At 41.1% G+C, this 20,658-nt stretch overlaps 1 protein-coding gene across 1 annotated transcript; it reads left to right on the top strand.

The window, feature by feature from the left end:
- The first annotated feature begins 415 nt into the window (after nucleotides 1–415).
- Nucleotides 416–17,504, top strand: WDR75 (WD repeat domain 75). The gene is made up of 21 exons (XM_085228824.1): nucleotides 416–572; nucleotides 650–779; nucleotides 1,016–1,081; nucleotides 1,180–1,273; nucleotides 1,922–2,046; nucleotides 2,467–2,537; nucleotides 3,368–3,484; nucleotides 3,992–4,080; nucleotides 5,157–5,315; nucleotides 5,644–5,703; nucleotides 5,792–5,907; nucleotides 6,363–6,532; nucleotides 7,254–7,417; nucleotides 8,652–8,835; nucleotides 10,508–10,602; nucleotides 11,027–11,122; nucleotides 12,043–12,212; nucleotides 13,096–13,155; nucleotides 14,213–14,353; nucleotides 14,437–14,528; nucleotides 17,240–17,504. The coding sequence occupies exons 1-21, from the start codon at nucleotides 487–489 to the stop codon at nucleotides 17,445–17,447; spliced, it is 2,493 nt and encodes an 830-aa protein (XP_085084950.1). The 5' UTR covers nucleotides 416–486; the 3' UTR covers nucleotides 17,448–17,504.
- The last annotated feature ends 3,154 nt before the right edge of the window (nucleotides 17,505–20,658 follow it).

The following is a 20,658-nucleotide window of genomic DNA, read 5'->3' as shown; positions in this document are numbered from 1 at the left end:
CGGGATCACCCCGTGCATCCCCTACTGCAGAAGCTCCCCACAGCTGCTCGCAGGCGGGCCTGAATATCTCCAGAGAACGGACCCAAAGCCCGCGGGCAGCCCGTTCCTGGGCTGTTATTGGCAACGAAGTCCCTCTTTGTGTTGGTGTGGAACTTCCCGTGTTCCAGTTCGAGCGTTACTTTACCTCCGAATGTTTAACAACCAACTAAAGCGTACCAGAGATCTGCAACAGCGGCGTCCCGCACGGCCGTACACGAGCTGCGAGCCCCGCTCACCTCGTCCCTCACCGCGTACGCAGCTATCGCGCGGGGCTGCTGGGGACGCCGAACCCGCCCGGCCACCTCTCACCCAGAGACGACCATTAAAGGGTCGCGCGGCACAACATGCCCGCACCTGTTAACGATCGCCGCGCGTGCAGCAGCGCCGCGCGTGCAGGGGGCGGAGCTCCGCGGCGGAAGGGCGGCCGGGCGGTTCCGCTCGAGGAAGATGGTGGCGCCGGCGGCGCTCCGCGTGGTGCGATGCGGCGGCGGCGCCCTGCATAGCGCCCGGGCCGTCTTCTCCGTCGGCGCCAGGCAAGCGGGGCGGCGGGGGGCCGGGACTCCGGGTCCGAGCGACCCCGCGGGACGCTGACGGCTTTCTTCCCTCGCAGGTTCCTGCTGTGCGCCTCCGGCGACTTCGTGAAGATGTACAGCGTGGCCACCGAGGAGCTGGTGCGGCTGTTGCGAGGCCACAGCAACCTGGTGACCGGCGTGCAGCTCGCCCCGCACAACCACCTGCAGGTGGGCAGAGGCCGTGCCCGGGAGGGGCGCCGTGCCGTGCCGCTGGCAGCCGCGGGCCGGGCCGCTGTGCGGTCAGGAATGCTTTGCGATGGCGGCTCGGAGCTTTTCGTGTCCAGTTTGCGGTGCTGTTGATCGGTGCTTCAGCACGAAGCGGGGATTTGATGTAAAATCTGACTTTGGTGTATTGTTGTAACTTGCATTTTGTTTATTGGTTGTTTGCTTGGCTTTTTTTTCAGCTCTATTCTTCCTCCCTTGATGGCACCATTAAGCTGTGGGACTTCACAGATGGGATTCTCATTAAAGTATGTTGAGCTGTTCCTGTTGAGTAACTATCAGTGTTACTCTGTAGAAGATGATGTGCTCTCGTGTGGTAATTGTTGGACGTGTATTTCTCCCGCAGACGTTCACCATAGGACATCAGCTGCTCGCGCTGTATGTGCTGCCTGCTTCCGAGGACTCTGTGTTCGTTATCATTCCAAAGTGGGGTGCAAGAGGTACGCTGTGCTTTGGCTTATCCTTACAGTGCTGCTGTCAGCCTCACCTGTGGCACTTGGCTGAGCGGTACGCTGCCTGGCGCTTCCATGCATTAGTCCTGATGTTCTGTGAAGAGTAGAACAGCTGCGGTTCTATATTCTGTGTATCGTGTTTTGGTTTTGTTCTGTGCGATCTGCATTCTGTACCTGCCTCGAAGAGTCTTATTCTCACTTCTAAAGCACACAGCACACACATGTGATGTTGGAGACGTGACTAATCTTTACGCAGTCCTTACTGCGCCATTACGTACACGCAGTATTTGAGACTCCTCTCAATTTAACAGCATGTGTGGATAGTTTTTTCCTGGGATTTTCCTGAAATAAACATAAACGTACCTTGGCCTTCCTCTGTTTCTGCAAATGTCACTTCAGAGCGTGTTATGCAGTGTTTCTTGCTTCCTGCTCACAGCTGCACCAGCATCCAGTGTCTTGACCTTGAACTTCAATACTGTTGCTTGAATTAGAATATCCAACACAATTATTTTTTGAAAAAGTATTCTGTTCAGAAATACTGAATGTACTAATGTGTTACAGTAGAATGGTTGCAAATCTCCTTTATAGTGAACTTTGTTTGTAGAAGACTTGGATAACACATTTTCCTTTGGCCAGATAAGTACCAACTGGTCTTAGTTAAGCTGACAAAAGCAGCAGGCCAAGACATGGTAACCAAGGAATTGTCTGTGGTTTTGGATGGTGTGGATGCGTCGCCAAAGTGTACTGCATTTGGAAGAGAGGTATATTCACCTTTGGGGGGGATTGGCTTCTTTCTTTACTTTTCTAGTAACCTATATACTATTTATGTTTTTAAAGAAGTACAGCAGAACTTCAGACTCATTAATCAATTTTTTTTTTTTAAATAATAACTTTATGAACTTTTTTTGGCCCTATTCTGTTATTTGCATGCTCTGATTTCAGCACAAGCTTTTTAAGATCCATTTGACAAAATAAATGACTTTGTAATCTGTAAGTACTGTGTTTTCTTTAAAGAAAAAAAATCAATATAACAGGAAATGATTTGTTTAACATCAGCTTTTATGTTATCTCCATTTTTAAGTACTTTGTAGTGAAACACAGTTTTCTCTTTTTTTTTTCTTTCACACCTAAGAACACAATCTGTATGTTCTAACTTCTTGAACAATGTTTTATTGTAACAGGGTGAATATGTGGCATCAGTTAAGGATGTTACTCTCCAAGTTTACTTCTTTAAACAGAAGCAATTGAACAGGTAAGAAAGAAAATGTCAAGTTGTATGGTAATTGTTGAGTCAGGGCCTGAACTACTGATTGAGCACGGGGGAAAGGACTCTGTCAGCCCTGGGAGCACAGGTGAAGGCAATTTAGCTGTGTGACTAAAAGGGGTGGAGCCTGGCTACACCTCTTAGACCTCACTTAAGGGCTGACTGCCACAGGAGAAGGTTCTCTTTCTTGAGTTTTCTCTTTTGTGGAGGTTTTTTGTGCAAGCCTTGGTCTTCAGTGATGGGTGAGCAGTTCTCTTTTCCTTTTTTTTTTGTAGCATCTTTCTATGATGTTAGTTTCTTTTTCATTACGCTTCCTGTGTCGCCTTTCTATTGTGTTGATGTTTCTGATAGTTACAGAAGTATTGCTTCAACCTGATATATTAATAATGTTCACATTAACTGGTGATGTGTATGCACAGCTGGACATAGACGTATAGTGTATAAGAAAGTTCTCTTAAAGAGTCAGAGGGTATTCACAGCACTTGTGTTGGTAGCTTTCCATGTAAATAGTTAAGTTTATGTTGGGCTGAAACAAGTGATGGTTTGGCCAAGGAGAAGCAGGCAGAAAAGGTGGAACAAATAAAAGGCTTGCAGCTTGATTGAGGACAGAGATCTAGTAAAACAAAAAAAGAGGAAGTCTGTCACTACTTCATTCTTTTTCAGTATGTATGTACATTTATAACAACTTGGAGACGCTTTATTTTGCTACTCAAAATTATTTTTGTGTGTATTTATGCATCAGTTGTCCTTTTGAAGCTTTGTTTTTAAAAAAGAAAAAAAAAAGCGTATAATTGAAGTTGTTTTCCTAACTTCTGAAGGTTTTCTCTGAGAGCAACAAATAAAAAAGGTGGAAATAATGTCTTTACTTGCGTAGTCTGCCATCCTCAGGAGGATTGTATTGCAACTGGCCATGCTGATGGGAAGATTCGTCTCTGGTATGCTTGTTTTCATTTACCTTTGTACCTTGACTATGGGAATTAATTGAAACCTGAGCAGAGCAGTCGTTAGTTCTTACTGTTGTGATATTTCAGAAATCAAAAAAAAGAAAGAATGGCAAATCCTTTGGCCTGTAATACTGATGTTGACTTCAGAGTACAGCTTCAGTTCAATGTCAAGTGGGAAAATATTCCTTTTAAGCTACACTGCTTTTTTAAAACATACATAGAAAGGCAAGAGCAGTGAATAAGTGGTTGTGGACATGTGGAGTCCTAGTAACAGCACACTAGGGAAACTGTGGTGAAGAATTATCAGTTTGCCAAGTATGGTAGTGATGTACAGGGTGCATCAGGAAAGCTACTGGTGTGATTCCTTCTTTTTGTACCACGTGCATACGTGAAACTGTAGTCAAGAGATAAGAGAAAAGGATAGCATTCACTATTCACATCTGTTTGCTCTGTACTTAATGACTGTCTTTAAAGAACTGTTGTCTTCCTTCTCCACAGGAGGAATTTCAACCACAAAAAAGAGTACACATTCTCTACACTGCACTGGCATCATGATAAAGTCCTGGATCTAACTTTTTCTATAGAAGGTGAGTACAAAAATCGTTAAAAGACAGATTTGGGAACAGAGAAATCAACAGAAGTTCAAGATAATCCACTTACTAACAAACTAATTTCTAGTATTCTAAGTACTTCCAGGGTGGATCTGAAGTAAGTGAGAGCAGCTGTGCTTTCTTGATAATACTTGATTGACATTCATAATGTCAAATAGCTGCCTGTAATAGAAATGCTCAGTCTGCTTAAGTGATTGAGCACCTGGTGGGAAGGCAGGGCCAACCGGGGGGAGCTCAGGTACATGCAATGCATCTGACTGATTGGAAGGGGAGGAGCCAGGATCCACCCCTTCCCAGACCTCATTTAAGGGCTGGCAGTGGAGGTGAGGGCATCTCCTGCTGGAGATCTTGGCTTATCTGAGGTTATCCAAAAGTAAGTAGCTCTCTTTGTTCACTTGTGCATCTGTGGCTGCTGCATTTGGGCTCATTCTTGTTTTCTATAGCCAGAGACTTTGCCACCCTGCTATTATCATCCCATGATAGCATTACACTGTCCTTTAACAGAATGTAAAATCTAACCTGTCTTGTTATGTCTTCCACCCTGCCTACTGCCTTCTTCTTGTTCACCAGTAATACTCATGAGTCCTTGCCAGAGTCTGTCTGAATCCAAATAAGTCAGGCTTGACTGAGCTTAAACCTAGTGGCAAAAATCCACTTAGTTTTCATGTGAATGTATTTCTTAGCATACTTCTTAACGCAAAATACATAATGTAGAAGGAAAACAAGCTGTATTCTAACACAGTACTCAACAGATTCAACAATTGATGGAATTTAGTATTCTCAAAGCTTTTTTTTATTAAGTTTTTCTGTAGGCAGAAGTTCCTGTTATTTACGTAATTCTGTACATATAATTACGTAGTCTGTATCAGTTTTTCTTGGGATAACAAGAAACGTACCGATGTATATTGCCCAGCCTAGATAGGAAGAATAATACATCTGTGTGTGACAGTTAAAGAAACATTTTTCAGTAATCTATGTGTGTCTGTCATTGTAATGTATATACTGATGATATTAAAACAAAACCTCTAACTGCATGTTTATTATCTGAAAAGGAACCAGCTTGCTGAGTGGAGGAGTGGAATCTGTTCTAGTTCAGTGGTACAGTGGATCAGACTGCAAGAAGTATTTTCTTCCTCGCTTGGGATCTTCTATTGAATACATCTCCATTTCACCTGATGGCACTTGCTATTGCACCTCGCATACAGACAACAGTATGCTAATATTTTAAGTACCACTTACTGCAAATCTTTATGAGCTCTGTTTTGTTAGTGTCAGATAAATTAACAAGGTGTTAGGTATAGATGTTTACTGCAGTCTTTGGCTTTTTCATTAATTGTGCAAATTTGTCTGAGGTCTGCTTGTAGCTTGGCTTTCCATCTTGATTTAGGAGTCTGACAGATTGTGAGAAGATAGATCTCTCTCCCACATAGACACGTATATGTGTTTGATTAAATAGAGTTGACTAAGGCCCCTTCCCCACCACTGATGCGGTTACTTTGTGAAAGCTTTTTGCAAGACCTTATATGCTTTTCCTTTCAGGAATTACAATAATAAACAGCAACCTGAGATTTTCCAAAACCATTCAAGGGCTAATTAAAGGTATGTGCACTGAAGTTTATTTCCTGCTTAGGGTGTAGAATGCGTCACTTCAAGTCATCGGTCATTTTCATCTTGTTTTTGTTCCCAGCCAAGGATGTCAAGACAGGTCTAGTGGTTGATCCTAGAACCAAAGCTTTGGTCCTGAATGGAGAGCCTGGCCACTTGCAGTTTTACTGTCTCCAAAGTGACAAACAACTATACAGTGTAAGTTGGGCAGTCCTGTGCTGAACTTATCATTTCTTAATTCAAGTTATACATCAGAATTACTTGGAGTGCTGTATATAGCAAACAAGGAGAAGCCATTAACTGTACTATAGGACTGGATTCCAGCCTGAGGATTTTTTTCTTTATTAGAATCTTATAGAAGAATATTTAAATCTTTCCAAACAAGTTTTACTATATTCATCTGCTAATGTCCTGTTCCTCTCATAAGTTAAATATAAAACAAACCAACAAACAAACTTGTAATTAAAATTCCCATGCAGTATGCCTTTAATGTTGTTATAGTATTGTTTTTCCCAAGTTGTTTTGTTGCTTCTTTTTTATACCACAGCCCCCTCAGTTCTAATCGGTGCTTTCTGGGCATCCTTACTACTTAGATTTGTGAACGGTATCTATAAATCTGCACTTAAACTTGAAAACTTCCTTTTGTTTTGTAGTTGGATATTGTTCAACAAGAACACATCCATCAAGCAGGTTTAAACCAATTTGACTTGGCCAGAGTTGCATTTAGTCCTCAAGGCAAGTGGTTAGCAACAGTAGAAGAGAGAGAAGAAACGGACCTGGAGTTACAGTTGAAGCTGTGGCTCTTTGATGAGGAAACACAAAGGTAATGATTATTAGAGCTGGCCCTCTGAGTGTCAAAGTTGGTATCTTAGGTATCTTGCAAATGTCTATACAGTCTTTGTCTTGAAAAGGCAAGGTTTTCCAAATGAACTGTAACATGGTAGAGAAGACTTGAGGAAGGGAAGGGGATTACTGTGTGTGTCACACACATTTGTATTAAACATAACTAATTGCAATTGGGAATAGTTGCTCTGAATTTAATTTGCTTTTATGAATTACATAGGCTATTCGGGGGCTTTAATTCCTGTATTTATTTGATATTAAAACAGTGAACTGCATAAAATGGATCTATTTGGTTTTCCAAGCCCTCTCAAAGTAATCAGTCCCTTTAGATTACATGAAATAATTACTTTTTGGGTTTTTTTTTTTTTTAGCTAGTATGCTTCTGGTTCATACGTTTCCCCAACTTAATTATTTTAGTCTTAAAGTTAACTTAAAGAGAAAGCAAAGCAAAATTAAGCTGACACATGTAGTAGTAGTAGTAGTAGTAGTAGTAGTAGTAGAAGTGTGACTGATAAACTAAATAAGGAAAAGCTTGCTCTGATTTCAGGCTGAATGTTTGAGACTGGTGTTCATTTAAGTACTAATTTTGGCTGCTGGGATGCTATCTATAGAGGTGTGAAACTAATTAGAGAAGATGGAAGTGTAAATGCCATACCACTTGAGCTATCTAATTAGAAGCTTCTTTGATTCGTCATTTGCAGCTTTAGGCTGAATACTAGAGTAAGTATGCCTCATGAGGATCGCATAACAGCGATGTGCTTCCGTGACATGGACGAAATTGAAGATGACTCTCTGATGCTGGTAACAACTGGGAGAGATTGTGTGTTTAAGGTCTGGGTGATAGTAGAAGACACTGATCCGGAGGGTAAGTATGGTCAGAGCATAATATGCCCTTATTTGTCACCTTATAACACGCTATAGAAATGCTGACCCAAAATTAATCCCTTCAAAACTAGGTCATCTGTTCCTATCCGTTTACTTACTTATGCTTATGCATGTTGTCCTGAGCATCCTCTGCCATGGATTTCTACCATAGTTTTGCAATATGAGACTTGCAGTGTAAGAAATCTCCATATAAAGACTTCACAGAGCTTGCTGCAGAAGGGAATGACAGTCTATATTGATTATTTAAAGGGTGATTTTTAGCATGATTTTTCCTCTCTAGAAAACTGGAGTTAATTTTTCTGTGGGTATCATGTTTTAGAATCCTGATTTAAAAAAAAAAAAAAAAAAAGGTAGGAACAGGACAGAGTTAAATTCCATGGCATATGTAAAAGTACAAATTGATGTTGAATTCCCTTGTATTTGTCCAGGGAAGGAGAGGAATGTGTAGCTGAAAGGATTTGAAATGCCACAGCTTTTTTTTTCCAGCAAATGACTAACTAATAAATATGTAGACTGCATTTTGACGTTTTTATTCGGAGCTAATTGCTCACTGTGCCGCTAGATGGCGCTGTGCCTTTTAAAGAAGTGAACTGGTCTGGCCCTGTAGGTCTTTTCAGCACCAACTCACAGCTTTTACATAAACAAAAAGGACATCTCAGTGTGGGCTGTACTTACTTTCCTCACTTTCTTTATCCTGTTTGTTTATACTGCAAAATGTGTGTTAGGTTTCTGTTACTTTATAGTAATTATCAACAGGAGAAGGACTTAAGTAGAACAGGCTGGCAGGTTAAACAAGATAAGAGAGCAGACTGACAGGTTGTTTTGCTCTCCTGAAACTTGGTGTAAATGAGTCGCAAGCTTTCTTGGAATCAAATGCAACCTGAGTTCAAACAGTAATGCTTGTGTTCTTGCTACAGTTCTGTAAGAACGAAGTATTTAGAAATACTAGACTTTGAACTGGAGTATTTGAGTATCTTTTTTAATCTGTATGCCTGTTGGCAAAGTAAACCCCTATACTGTACCATATCAATCATGGGATTCACTGTTGAGATGCAAAACCTATTAGATGCTTCTTACAGATTCTTTCTACTTCACAGGAAGTTATGCCTTCTGAAAGTAAACTTGCTTGCTGGAGCCAATTTTGCATCGCTACTATTTGAATTCTTCTCTTAGTGTAGAGACCTGAATGTAATTAATTCAATTATTCAATGCAGCACAGCATAGTTTGAGTTGGAGCTGTGACTTCGTTGGCAGCTACCATGGCTACCAGGCTACCAACTGCTGTTTCTCAGAAGATGGCTCTTTGCTTGCTGTTAGCTTTGAAGAAACTGTCACTGTATGGGATTCGAGTACTTGGGATCTGAAGTGTACGTTTTGTCACCCACCAGGAAAAATAAGGTATGTTTTTCATCTGGCTTATTCTTTCTTTCTTGAACTTGTCAAAATGAAAAGAATTTATTTATAGTATTTTTAGATTGAATATGTTCATACAAGCATTGAGTTTATAGTCTAAGTTCGTATATAGCAAAGCATAATTAAAAGTTCCCCATTAATCTGGAGATGAATCCAAGTAATGAAAGAATAAAAATAAAAATCTAACTTAAACTTATACTCTTTGTTAGTGATTTATTCTTGAATTCAAATAGGAGTTGTATTGCTTAACTGTAAACCTGTACTGACATGATTGTCTGCGTTACAAGGCATGTGTCTTAACTGTTGATAGCTTTTGCTGGAAAGTCTGTGTTTGCCTGGCAGACCACCGCAGCACATTCTACTGGGTGTGGTGCTACAATAAGAATATATATCCAGAAGGTCTAGTGATCATTTTGTTGTATAAAGATAATGAGGGACGGCATTGATCTGTGGTGAGGGGGAAAAGGTAGAGAAGCAAAAAGGACAATCTCGATATAAGCTTTTTAGGGCTGTGCAGATATTGCAGTGCTTTGTGATCCAGGTGGAGTATTGATTTTTAGCAGTTGTCTTATAAAAATAGGCCAGTAGGTGGCCTCGCTGCTTCATCTGGTTAAGCTCTGTGCCAGATCTCTGTACCTAAACAAATCCCGTATGAGGAAGATGCTTCAACTAAATGGTAGTGTTCTCTTGGAGTTGTTGCCTAGCTCTCCACACGGTTGCTGGACTAATGTGAAAGGTTCTAAATAAATACAGAGAGTATAGAAAATGAAAAGTAAAACACTGCATGTTTGCAATGTTTTAAAGACTCTGAAAGAAGAGATTTGTTTTAAGTTTTGATACAAGTCCATTCATAGTGATTCTCCAAGAGTAGAAATTTAGAAGTATGATTCTAAAATGGGTCTGCAGGCAAATCATGAGTGCATGTTAGCTCCCCATTGCATCTGAGGGAATTGCCACTGTACCAAGCTGTCAAAGGAGACAAGTTTTTCCCTTGTGAGTTGTTCCTTTTGAAGCCTTTGCTATATGCTATATTAAAATGAAATAAGGTACTCTGTGTACTCAATTAAATGACTGTTATGTAAATTCAAATGGCTATGCTTTGATGAAGAGAATTTCTTCAATTGCCTTTATGAAAGCATTCTCATGTTTTAGCATTAGAAATCTGTTGTTTGAATCTGAAACAAGAAGAAGAAATTCATGTGATTGAAAACAAATCACGCGTTTTCAGTCAGAGCAACCTGTGAGAATGTAACTGATTTTCTTTCTGCTTCCACTTCCCTTCTTCTGGTGTTCAGCACAGTCCCAGACATTCTAGAGGTGTTTTTTTTTTTTTTCCCCACCCTTGGTGTTAACACGTAGGAATTAAAGATCTGTTACTCATTTATGAGCTTAAAATTGCTGCCTAAAGTCAGAGTGATTTATGAACAGCTTGAAATTAAATGTACAGATTCATGCATACTTGACGTCTCCCAGCTCTATGTTTAGTAGTTGTGTGTGAAAGTTCCTTGCTACTAGAGGTGAAAGCAAAATGCAAACTTGTCCTGATTAAATATCAGAGCTAGATCTTCAATGAATTTTTTGTGACTTGTGAATCAAAACTGCATAGAGAAACAGAAGTTGAAGGTAGTGAACTAGTTTTGACTATTTACTTCTGCAGGACCATCTGCTTTGGGAGACTAACGTGTTCCAAATACCTGGTTGGTGCCACTGATCACGGCTTTCTCTGTTGCTGGAATCTGCTCAGTTGCGCATGTAAGATGAGCTTAAATGCGTGCTAGAGTGAAAGTAATGATGTTTAACCTTTGGGTATACTATGATACCTTAAAATAATTCCAGTTTAATTCTAGATTGACCCACTGTAAAATGGTGTGTTGACTTGAAATGTTTTTTGTACTTGAGTATAGATAATATCTCGCCCAGTATGCATGTGCTTAGCAAGCGTGTACGTAGTAAATTGTGTTTTAGATGATGGATAACACAATAACAGCTATTATTTCCTTCATTTTTAATGATAGTTGTTAATGTTTGTGTGTTTTATTTATCTGAGAAAAACTGAAGTTATATGCCTCTTGCAGAGGTTAAGCCTTGTGGGTCTTTGCCATTTGAAGTTTTATTTAGCAAAGCACCTGAATAGAATTATTTTTCACATCTAGCTATTGCTGTGTTTGCTTTTCAGTGGAATGGAGCGCTCACCTCAATGTCGTAGTTCTGCAACCTGATCCCCTTTCAGAATATATTGCTGCTTTCTCCTGTCTCTTTAGAGAGTCCAGCTGTGAGTACAAAGGCTTTTTTGACAAGTACTAGTCAGTGGAACTTAAAACTGGGAAAGTATGATTTATATAAAAGGTTTTCTTAGAATTCAGCTCCATTAAAGCCATTAGACAGACCTGAGTCTGTGTCTGACCCAGGGAAAACTGAGCTATGTTTTGCAGCAGTAATTAAGTACAGATAAATTCCACTATTTAAACAACACGCTCCCCATCTTTACTTTCAATAGTTCGTCTCCAGCACAGAATACAGTGTAAAATTACCTGTCCTCAGGATGAGGGTCTTGCATGATCTCAACTCTCGCCTCGAAGCACAAAATCGTGGTTGAACTAAATAGCTTTGTATTTGACTTCTGATGTAAGTGAAGAATGAATCTTTCCAGAACTACTGTTCTACAGGAAACTTAATTTCCAAGTGTATTCTTGGAATTGGAATACTGTGAAAAGTACTATATAGGAACTGCTGAATCAGGGCCTGAACCTCTGATCACCTGAGGCCATCAATGAGTCAGCCCTGGGAGCACAGGTGAGGGCAATTCACCTGTGCTGCCGGAAGGGGTGGAGTTTGGCTCTGCCTCTCCTAGACCCATTTAAGAGCTGACTGCCAGTGGAAAAGGATCTCTTCTGGAGATCCCTTCTTTTGGAGTTTGCCAGTGAGCCCAGGACAAGGGTAAGCCCTCTACCTATTCATTTTTGGTGTAATAACCTGCTTAGCCAAACTCTCTAGTATATTTCTTAATTATAACACCTGTGTATTCGTTGATTATACAAGTAACATAAATTATGTGTTAGGTGTATTTGAGTATAATGCCTGCTTAAAGGCAGTCCTGTCCAGCACTTTCTGGCTTGATGCCTAGTGCTTTGATAGCCATCCGGAAGGGTAAGAATGCCATGACTCTAAGGGAAGTCGTTCTTTTATTTGCAGTGTTTGTATTTAAGCCAAATGAGCCGCGGCCAATCTGTATCCAGAGAAAATTTTGTAAAGAAAGGATCCAATTTGCTGCCTTTGTTCCAAGAGATGTACCTGAAGCAGTTGGCTCAGAGAAGTACCTTTGGCTAAGGAGATCCCAACTATTTTTTCTTACAGAAAAACAAGTAAGAAATAGTCACTGGTGGGGAAGGTGGTTCCTGGGGGGTACGTAACCTAAATGTGGATTGCTACACAGCTGCTGCCAAGCGTAAGCATTTCCTTTGATTTCAGAAAAGAAAAAGCTATATTTAATTTTTCAGTAAAAGCTTTCCAGTGCTAAAATAGCTTCACTTGAACATCAATTACTTACTGGTTTTCTGCTAGTCAGTTTCTACTGCTTTATGGATGCAGGAAACTAAGTAATGTGGGAATGCTGTGTATCCTTTTTGTAGTGGAAGTGCTAAATTATGGGCTGAAATAGTGATTGAGCACCTGGTGGGAAGGCAGGGCCAACCCAGGGGAGATCAGGTGTAAGCAATACACCTGAGTGACTGGGAGGGGAGGATCCACCCCTTCCCAGACCTCATTTTAAGGGCTGGTGTGGAGGTATGGGTGTCTTTTGCTGGAGTTCCCTGCCTGCCTGAGGCCTCCTAAAGGTAAGCAGCTCTTTTATTTCATTTCTGAATCTGTTGTGCTGTCTTTGGGGTTGTTCTCATTGTCTGTAGCTAGAGACTTTGCCACCCTGCTATTATTTTCCTTTTTATAGCATTATCCTGTTTAACTTAAATCTGTAGAAGCTGTTGTAATGCTAGTTAAGTAAATGATTCATATGATAATCAATTTTATCTGTTTTGTTTGGGTGATAGCTGTTTGTTTGCTTTCTATTCCACCCAGAAAGGCTATTCAGAGCCTTTAGATCCATTCATGCTTCCTTTGGGTTCTTTATAAAATGAAGATGTTTGCTGCTTCTGCTTGACCAACAAAAGGCCAAATTTCTGTATACAAGGTACTGAAATACACAAAGCAGTTTTGTGCATTTCAATTCTGCTGCATCATTCTTTATTTTAGGAGCTAATGACAGTTAGCACGAAGCCTCTGGAAGACAGACTTACGCTGTCAAGCAAACAGGTAACTTTTGAGAAAGTTCTTTTAGGAGTAGGTGGAGCAGGTCTGAATTCTTAGTGTTTAATTGTCAGATTCAAATTGCCTTTCATCATGGAAAGACATACCACATCCTGGCATAAAGGCACAGGCAATTATCTGAAGAGTTAGCACTTCTTCAGTTTTGGCAGAATTAGTGTTCATAAAAACTTAACAAAATGAAGTACTAGTAAGCTACACCCTCGTTTTCTCATTTCCCTGATCTAAAGCAAGCTCTTTATTATGGTCTCTTAAATGCTTGGAATCAAGAATATGGTCCATTTGCAACTTCGTAGTGATGGTGGAAATGTTGTCAGTCCATTTTGTTTTATCTGTTTGAAGATGTAAAATTTCAGTGTGTACTTACATGAAGAGGTAGTGTGGGAAATTCAGTCATGAAAATTCCCACTGAAGAATTGTTCTATGCCTTGTGAGAGGAATAATACAGTGGCACTCGATTGAGTGATTGGTTAGGTTAGTAGATAAAAAAGAAGCTAATGTCTTGCTTAGACAAAATTGAATTGGAATGTAATATATAAGTAATGAGTTTATTTTTGAGGGTTGCTGATCTAGTAAAATATCAGAAGTTAAGTTACTGTGTTCTACCTCAAGATAGACAGTTAGGTCATTCAGCAGATACTGGGGTCTGAGCGATCTTCTTAGTCAGAAGTGGCTTATGAAAGCCATATTTCAGTTTTTCTGGCACATGTGCCAGCTTCTGGTTTTGGAAGTTAGTTGGTGTATTAGTGAACTCACATGGTGTTCGTTCTTCTAAAAGAGCAAAAACTTGGATTCTACTGAGTTCTGTTAGCTCTGCGAGGAATTTGTTGGAAAGGATGTCTGGGAGAGTATGAGTACAAAGAGCTCTGTCATACAGTTCAGCTGAGTTAAACCTGAGTGTAAAACTCTGTCACTTGGGTTAACTCTAAATTCTACTTGAGTTTTGGTAACAGAAAATGAGATGGAACTTAAATCTGTGTTAGTAAGTTCTAGTTAAGACTTAATCCTTTCTCAATTACAAGATGTGTTTTTTTTTTTATTCAAGCTGGCAGTAGAAGAAAGTCTTCCAGTGACCCCATTTAGCTTGCTGTTGGGAAAGCATAGACATCAACAATCACAGGGGGATGTAGACCTTGGAAAACCTGTTCGCCATCACCATGAGCAAGATTCCCCTGCTGTCAAAGAGGTAGGAGTCATTACAGTAAAACAACAAGCAAAATAATGGCAAGCAAAAACTTTCCTGAAATGTCTTTTTTTTTTTTTCTTCAGCTCCTGCACACTCCAGCACATGTTTTGCCATCTGCTTCCTTCTTGTGTCCCATATTTATTAATTCATTGCTTGTCTCCAAAGAGAATAAGAGGTAAGAGAAATTGGCAGGACTCTTCCATGTTATTTGAGATGAAATACATATTTATTTTAAGCGTAAGACTAGTCTTCTAGCATGCTTCTATGTTCTGCTAATATAGACGAGTAGAGCACTTAATAGAGGCAACGTATAACAAACAAAAAAGTTCTGATGTGCAAGGCCAGTTGCTTAAGATATTGGCCTTATTGTTGCTGTTGTTAGTTATCCTGTCATTTGGCATAATGTATTCTTAAGCAAGACTTGTACTTTGATACTGGAAAGTTCTTTGTAAATCTAACTTTATTTTCAGGTAAGCATTGTAGAAGGCTAGAATGGCTTGAGTTGAAAGGGACCTTAAAATCATGAATTTTCAACCTTGCTGCCATGGGCAGGGCTGCCATTCATCAGGTCAGGCTGTGGCCCCATCCAGCCTTGTCCTGTACACTTACAGGGATGGGACATGAACTTCTTCTCTGGGCAGTCTGTGCCAGTGCCTCACCACCTTGTGAGAGAAGAATTGCCACCTGGCAACTAATCTAAATCTCCCCTCTTTTAGTTCAAAGCCATTCCCCCTTACCTTATTATCAGACTGTGGAAAAGCTTATTCTCCCTTCTGTTTATAAGCTCCCCTCAAGTACTGGAAGACTGCAACAAGTTATTCCCTTCTGTTCTCCTGTCTGAAAAATCCCAGCTCCTTCAACCTTTCTCCATAAGAGAGGTTCTCCAGCCCTCTGATCATCTTCACGGCTTCCTCAGGATTCATTCTGACAGGTCCATCCATGCCCTTCTTATGCTGGTGTCACCAGACCCAGATGCAGTTCTCCAGGTGGAGTCTCCTGAGAACAGAGTAGAGGAAGAATTTACCTTCCTCCCTGCTGGTCTCTTATCTTTTGATGCAGCCCAGAATACAGTTGGCCTTCCGGGCCGAAAGCGCACATGCTCATCTCGTAGCAGATTTTTCAGTCATTGATACCTCCAAGTCCTCCTCTGGAGTGTTGCTTTTCATGCATTCTCTGCTCAGGCTGTACTCATGTCTGGGTTTGCTCCAAGTCAGGCACGGTACCATGCATTTGGCCTTGTAGAACTGCATGAGGTTTGCGTGGGCCCAGCTTTTAGGTCAGTTGAGATCTCTTAGGATGGCTTCTCTTTGTTCCAGGATGTCAACGTCGCACAGCTTAGTGTTGACTGCAAACTTGCCAAGCATCTATTCGTTCTTGCTGACTGCCTTGTAAAGAAGATGTTAAATAATGCTATTCCTAAACCTAAGGTCTACACTTAACAGTTGGTTTAGAATTCAAATATCATTCCTAATGAAACTACAAAGTAAGATTGTGAAAACAGGCAAGCTTGTCTGACAGTGCTTTGATTCCAGTTTAATGCAGTCATCTGATAAGTACTTAAAATGTGTGGATGCCTGCTCCTTTGAGATCGACATAAAGTTCTAGAAAATGGATGCCAACACAAAGGTTATTAATCCAAATATAAGGCTACCTTAATATCTTGACACTTAGACTGAATGCCACTAGGTGGTTTTGTTACTTGCTTGTGAGGTCTATTCTTTAAAGTGTTTTGTAATCTGCTACCAAGCTGGAGATGAAAATGTTACTCATGTCAGCTGCCATCTGAAATTTGCTAAGGCAGATGAAAGGATGGTTGACATAGTCAGAAGAAATGCTGGTTTGAGTACGTCTGAAGTGTACATTGTATTCTGCTTCTACAGCAGTGTGATAAGTTCTGCTGTGATGTGTTAGCTGGTATTGCTAGCTTTCTTACGAGATGACCCAAGTAAAACTTGCGTGATAACAACAAAAGTGGTAACAAGTACATACAAAGATGATGTAGTAATCTGCATGCAGCTTCAGGATTGAAGAATTGAAGAATTTAGGAGTTCAGTGGCCTGTGCAAATATTTGCTGCTCTAGAGCTCGTACTTTGACACTGGTGATTAGTGTCACCAGTGCATTTTAAGTTGCATATGAGTCTAAGAACTGGAGGGTTGGGCAACTATGATGAATAACTTCCTGATTTATGTTGCTCTTTTCCATCTAAGTATAATTATAATATATTGTGTACCTTCAGTTTAGATTTTACACGTGGTAAATGAGTCTATTAGAACAGATGATATTTAGGAGCACTTTTCAATCATGTAGAGCATCTTTAATGGTATCAACAATAAGACGTAAGCAACAGATAGTTGAATAAATAGTGTATAATTAACACATAGCAAATGGTCAGTTTTCTGTCTAATTATCTTGAGTATGCCAAGTCAGAAGGTAACTGCTGCTTAAAAAGCTACTGTTTTTAAAAAAAAAAAGAAAAAGAAAAATTCCTGAGAACATGCTAGGTACTGCATTTATCTTTAAGACGAAATCTTTTTCAGGTCTGAGTGAGGAGACTGGCCTTCTTATTTGTCTCATCTGCTGATTTATTCTGTTTTTAATCCTATAGGGGTGTGAATTGATAGTATTCTATGTAATACTAACCTTGCATGTTCTGATGGTGTTGTTTTGGATTTAGAGAAAGAAAATGTACACTTGTTAAATTTACTTAATGGAAAAAATAGCTTGTAATTGAGATGGCAGGAGAAGTACAGTAGTTTCTCCGAAGTCTTATATTGAAAAACAAAAATTCTAGTGCTCACTTTAAGTTAGTTAAGTAATAACTTAGTCTCTAGTATCACAACTATCCATTAATGTTGCTTTTGTTGCCTATCATATCCTTATACAGTGCGGAAGAAGCTCCTGCTGAAGTAGAAATGGAAAGTGAAGAAGCAGAGGATGATTCAGATAAGGAAACCACTGTTACTGAAATGAAACAAGAAGATACAATGCCTGTAGAATCATTAGGAGAGAGAACACAGAAACTGTCTAAATCTGAGGAAAAAGAACTACGGAAAATAAGAAAAACAGACTACAGTTGGGTATCAGTTTTCTAAATGTGCTCTTTTTTAATAGTGTAAGTTGAAGCTTTGGATTAAATGCTCTTCCAGAAATCTTTAAGTCGTTTGGCTGTTAATTTTAGCAACCTTTACTGCCCTAAGAGAACTGAGGGGAGGGATTTAAGTTTGGAAAAAAGGGTTCTGATCTTCATTATTGATTCTCTCTGAGCTTAGAAAATGTTTAACCTGTATTTTTCCCCTTTTAACTGCATTTAAAAGGCTACAAGTAAAGCTGAATTTATTATGTCACTTGTGATCAGTTAACAAATAAGGTCAGCTGAGGCCCAGGGAAGAGCAGCAAACAATTTGAGTTCATGGACTACTTAATCAAGATCTGGTAGGGCAATCAGGGATAGTTCTTGAAAGTGCTGTATGTGGATGAGTAACAAGTCTCCCTAGAGGTCCGTCTGCTTCTGAGATGGTTGACAGGTGATTTAATACCTCTGAGTCTAGAAAGTATTTACCTCACATTTTGTGGTCTTAATGTGTTTACTGGTGTTTATAGGGCTTGTGTATTTGGCCATAATGAAAAGTATATTCTAGTCATCAAGAAAATTGCGTACCTTGCAACAAGTTTCATCTCCTGACCACTGCACTACTGAGCCTCTCACACTGTAGCTGCAGCTTCTATGGTGTGGTGCTAAGCACAGATATGGTAACCGGTCCTATTGCAATATGACAGCAAGCTGCTGGAGGTAAGGTTAATCACTAGAAGCTGTGGAGGAAGTGTTTTGCTGAAGAATACTCAGATTAACTATTGGAAACAGGAACGATACTTCAAATGTTCTTTGGCAGTAAAAGTGATGCTCTCCCTACTTAGCTCCTGACTTGAGTACTGCATTGAAAATAAAGTGGACGACACAATCTTCTTTTCTAACCCCAGAAATATCAAGTGCTAACTTTCTTTGGACGAAAGCTTACATTTTATTACGTGCATGGACTACACTAATTCTTGATCAAGCATGAAGGACAGTATGCTGATTTTGCTGTAAGGATTATTTTCCCTACTTGAATATGTATGTAGTTGTTTGGTCAGCACTATTTACTATGAGCAATCATTTGCATCTGTTTAAAGCATTTGGTAAACGTTGTAGGATTCCCTAGAACTTGACAGAGCAATGTTTTGGGATTGGTGCTCTTTAAGATCTTTATCAATTCCCTCAATGAAGGAATCAAGTGCACCCTCAGCAGGTTTGTGACAACATCAAACTGAGTGGTGTGGTACACATGGTAGAAGGAAGGGATGCCATTCAGAGGGACCTCTAGAGGCTGGAAAGGTGGGCCTGGGCGTACCTGATAAGGTTCAACACAGTTAAGTGCAGAGTTTGGTACTTGGGCCGGAGGAATCCCAGGCATCCATACAGACTGAAAGGAGCAGTCCTTGAGAACAGCCCTGTGAGAAGGACTTGGGGGTCTTGATAGATGAAAAACTTAAGGTGAGCTAGCAATGTGTCCTTGCGGCTCAGAAGGCAAATGGTATCCTGGGCTCCATCAAAAGAGGGTGGCCAGCAGGCACAGGGAGGTGATTGTCCCCCTCTACTCTGCTCTTGTGAGGCCCCGTCTGGAGTGCTGCGTCCAGGTCTGGAGCCCCCAGTACAAGAAAAACAGGGAGCTGTTGGAGAGGGTCCAGAGGAGAGCCACAAAGATGATCAGGGGGCTGGAGCGCCTTCCTCCTAAGACAGGCTGAGGGAGCTGGGCTCGTTCAGCATGGAGAAAGGAAGGCTGAGGGGTCACCTCATTGCAGCCTTTCAGTACCTAAAGGGAGCCTATAAACAGGAGGGGAATCAACTCTTTGAAAGGGTTGATAACAGCAGGACGAGGGGGAAATGGTTTTAATTTCAGGGAGGTAAGATTGAGGTTGGATGTGAGGGGGAAGCTCTTCATAGAGAGAGTGGTGAGGTGCTGGAACAGGCTGCCCAGACAGGTTGTGGATGCCCTATCCCTCTAAGTGTTTAAGGCCAGACTGGATGGGGCCCTGGGCAGCCTGGTCTAGTACTAAATGGGGAGGTTGGTGGCCTTGTATGTGGCAGAGGGGTTGGAGTTTGCTGATCCTTGTGGTCCCTTTGAACCCTGGTCATTCTGTGATTCTGTATGCAGGAATGCTCCTGGCAGGGATGAGTACTCTGTTCTGAGCCCAGTTTTAAGAGGACAAATGAAGTCTTAAAGCTACTTGAATTATGTCTCTAAGTATTGTTATTCACCTGGGCTTTCTGCTCAAGCCTGCCCAGGTCACTCTGAATTGTGTGTTATTCCTCAGGTATGTCGACCTGCAGGTAGACAGCCAGCTGACCTGGGGAGAAGGCTGTCAGGATCCCCTTCTACAGAGCTCTTCATCCTGAAAAATGGAAAATGTTACATGGTGATTTGCTTAGTTTCTCTGTTAAAAAGAGCTTGCATGTGGGAGAACAGATTTGATACAATTAACTATCAGAAACCTGGGCTGAAGCACAGCAGTAGCAGTTCAAGTATTTTCTTTTATCATGTAGTTGAAACACATTGTCTTGTTACTCTTTTCTTTGCCCTTGTCTTGTTGGCCATGAGCCAGCAGTGTGCCCTCGTGGCCAAAAAGACCTATGGCATTCTGGGGTGCATTAAAAAGAGCGTGTCCAGCAGGTCGAGGGAGGTGATCCTCCCCCTCTACTCTGCCCTGGTAAGGCCTCATCTGGAGTACTGTGTCCAGTTCTGGGCTCCCCAATACAAAAAAGACAGGGATCTCTTGGAAAGAGTCCAGCGGAGGGCCACAAAGATGGTGAAGGGCCTGGAGCATCTCCCCTATGAAGAAAGGCTAAGTGAACTGGGTCTGTTTAGCCTTGAGAAAAGAAGACTGAGAGGGAACCTGATCCAGGTTTATAAATGTCTGAGGTGTGGCGGCCATAGCGGTGAGGCCAGTCTCTTTTCAGTGGTACGTGGAGACAGGACGAGGGGAAACGGACATAAGCTGCAGCATAGGAAGTTTCGCACGAATGTGCGTAAGAACTTCTTCACGGTGAGGGTGACGGAGCACTGGAACAGGCTGCCCAGGGAGGTTGTGGAGTCTCCTTCTCTGGAGATATTCAAGTCTCGCCTGGATGCCTACCTGTGGGACCTGGTGTAGGGAACCTGCTTTGGCAGGGGGGTTGGTCTCAATGATCTCTAGAGGTCCCTTCCAACCCCTACAATTCTGTGATTCTGTGATTCCTGGTCAATCTAGTACAGAAGCTGTTCTGGC

This window comes from Meleagris gallopavo, chromosome 7 (assembly GCF_905368555.1).
Source record: "Meleagris gallopavo chromosome 7, MGAL_WU_HG_1.1, whole genome shotgun sequence".
NCBI classification, from domain to species: domain Eukaryota; kingdom Metazoa; phylum Chordata; class Aves; order Galliformes; family Phasianidae; genus Meleagris; species Meleagris gallopavo.
This window is presented reverse-complemented; position numbering and strand designations above follow the sequence as displayed.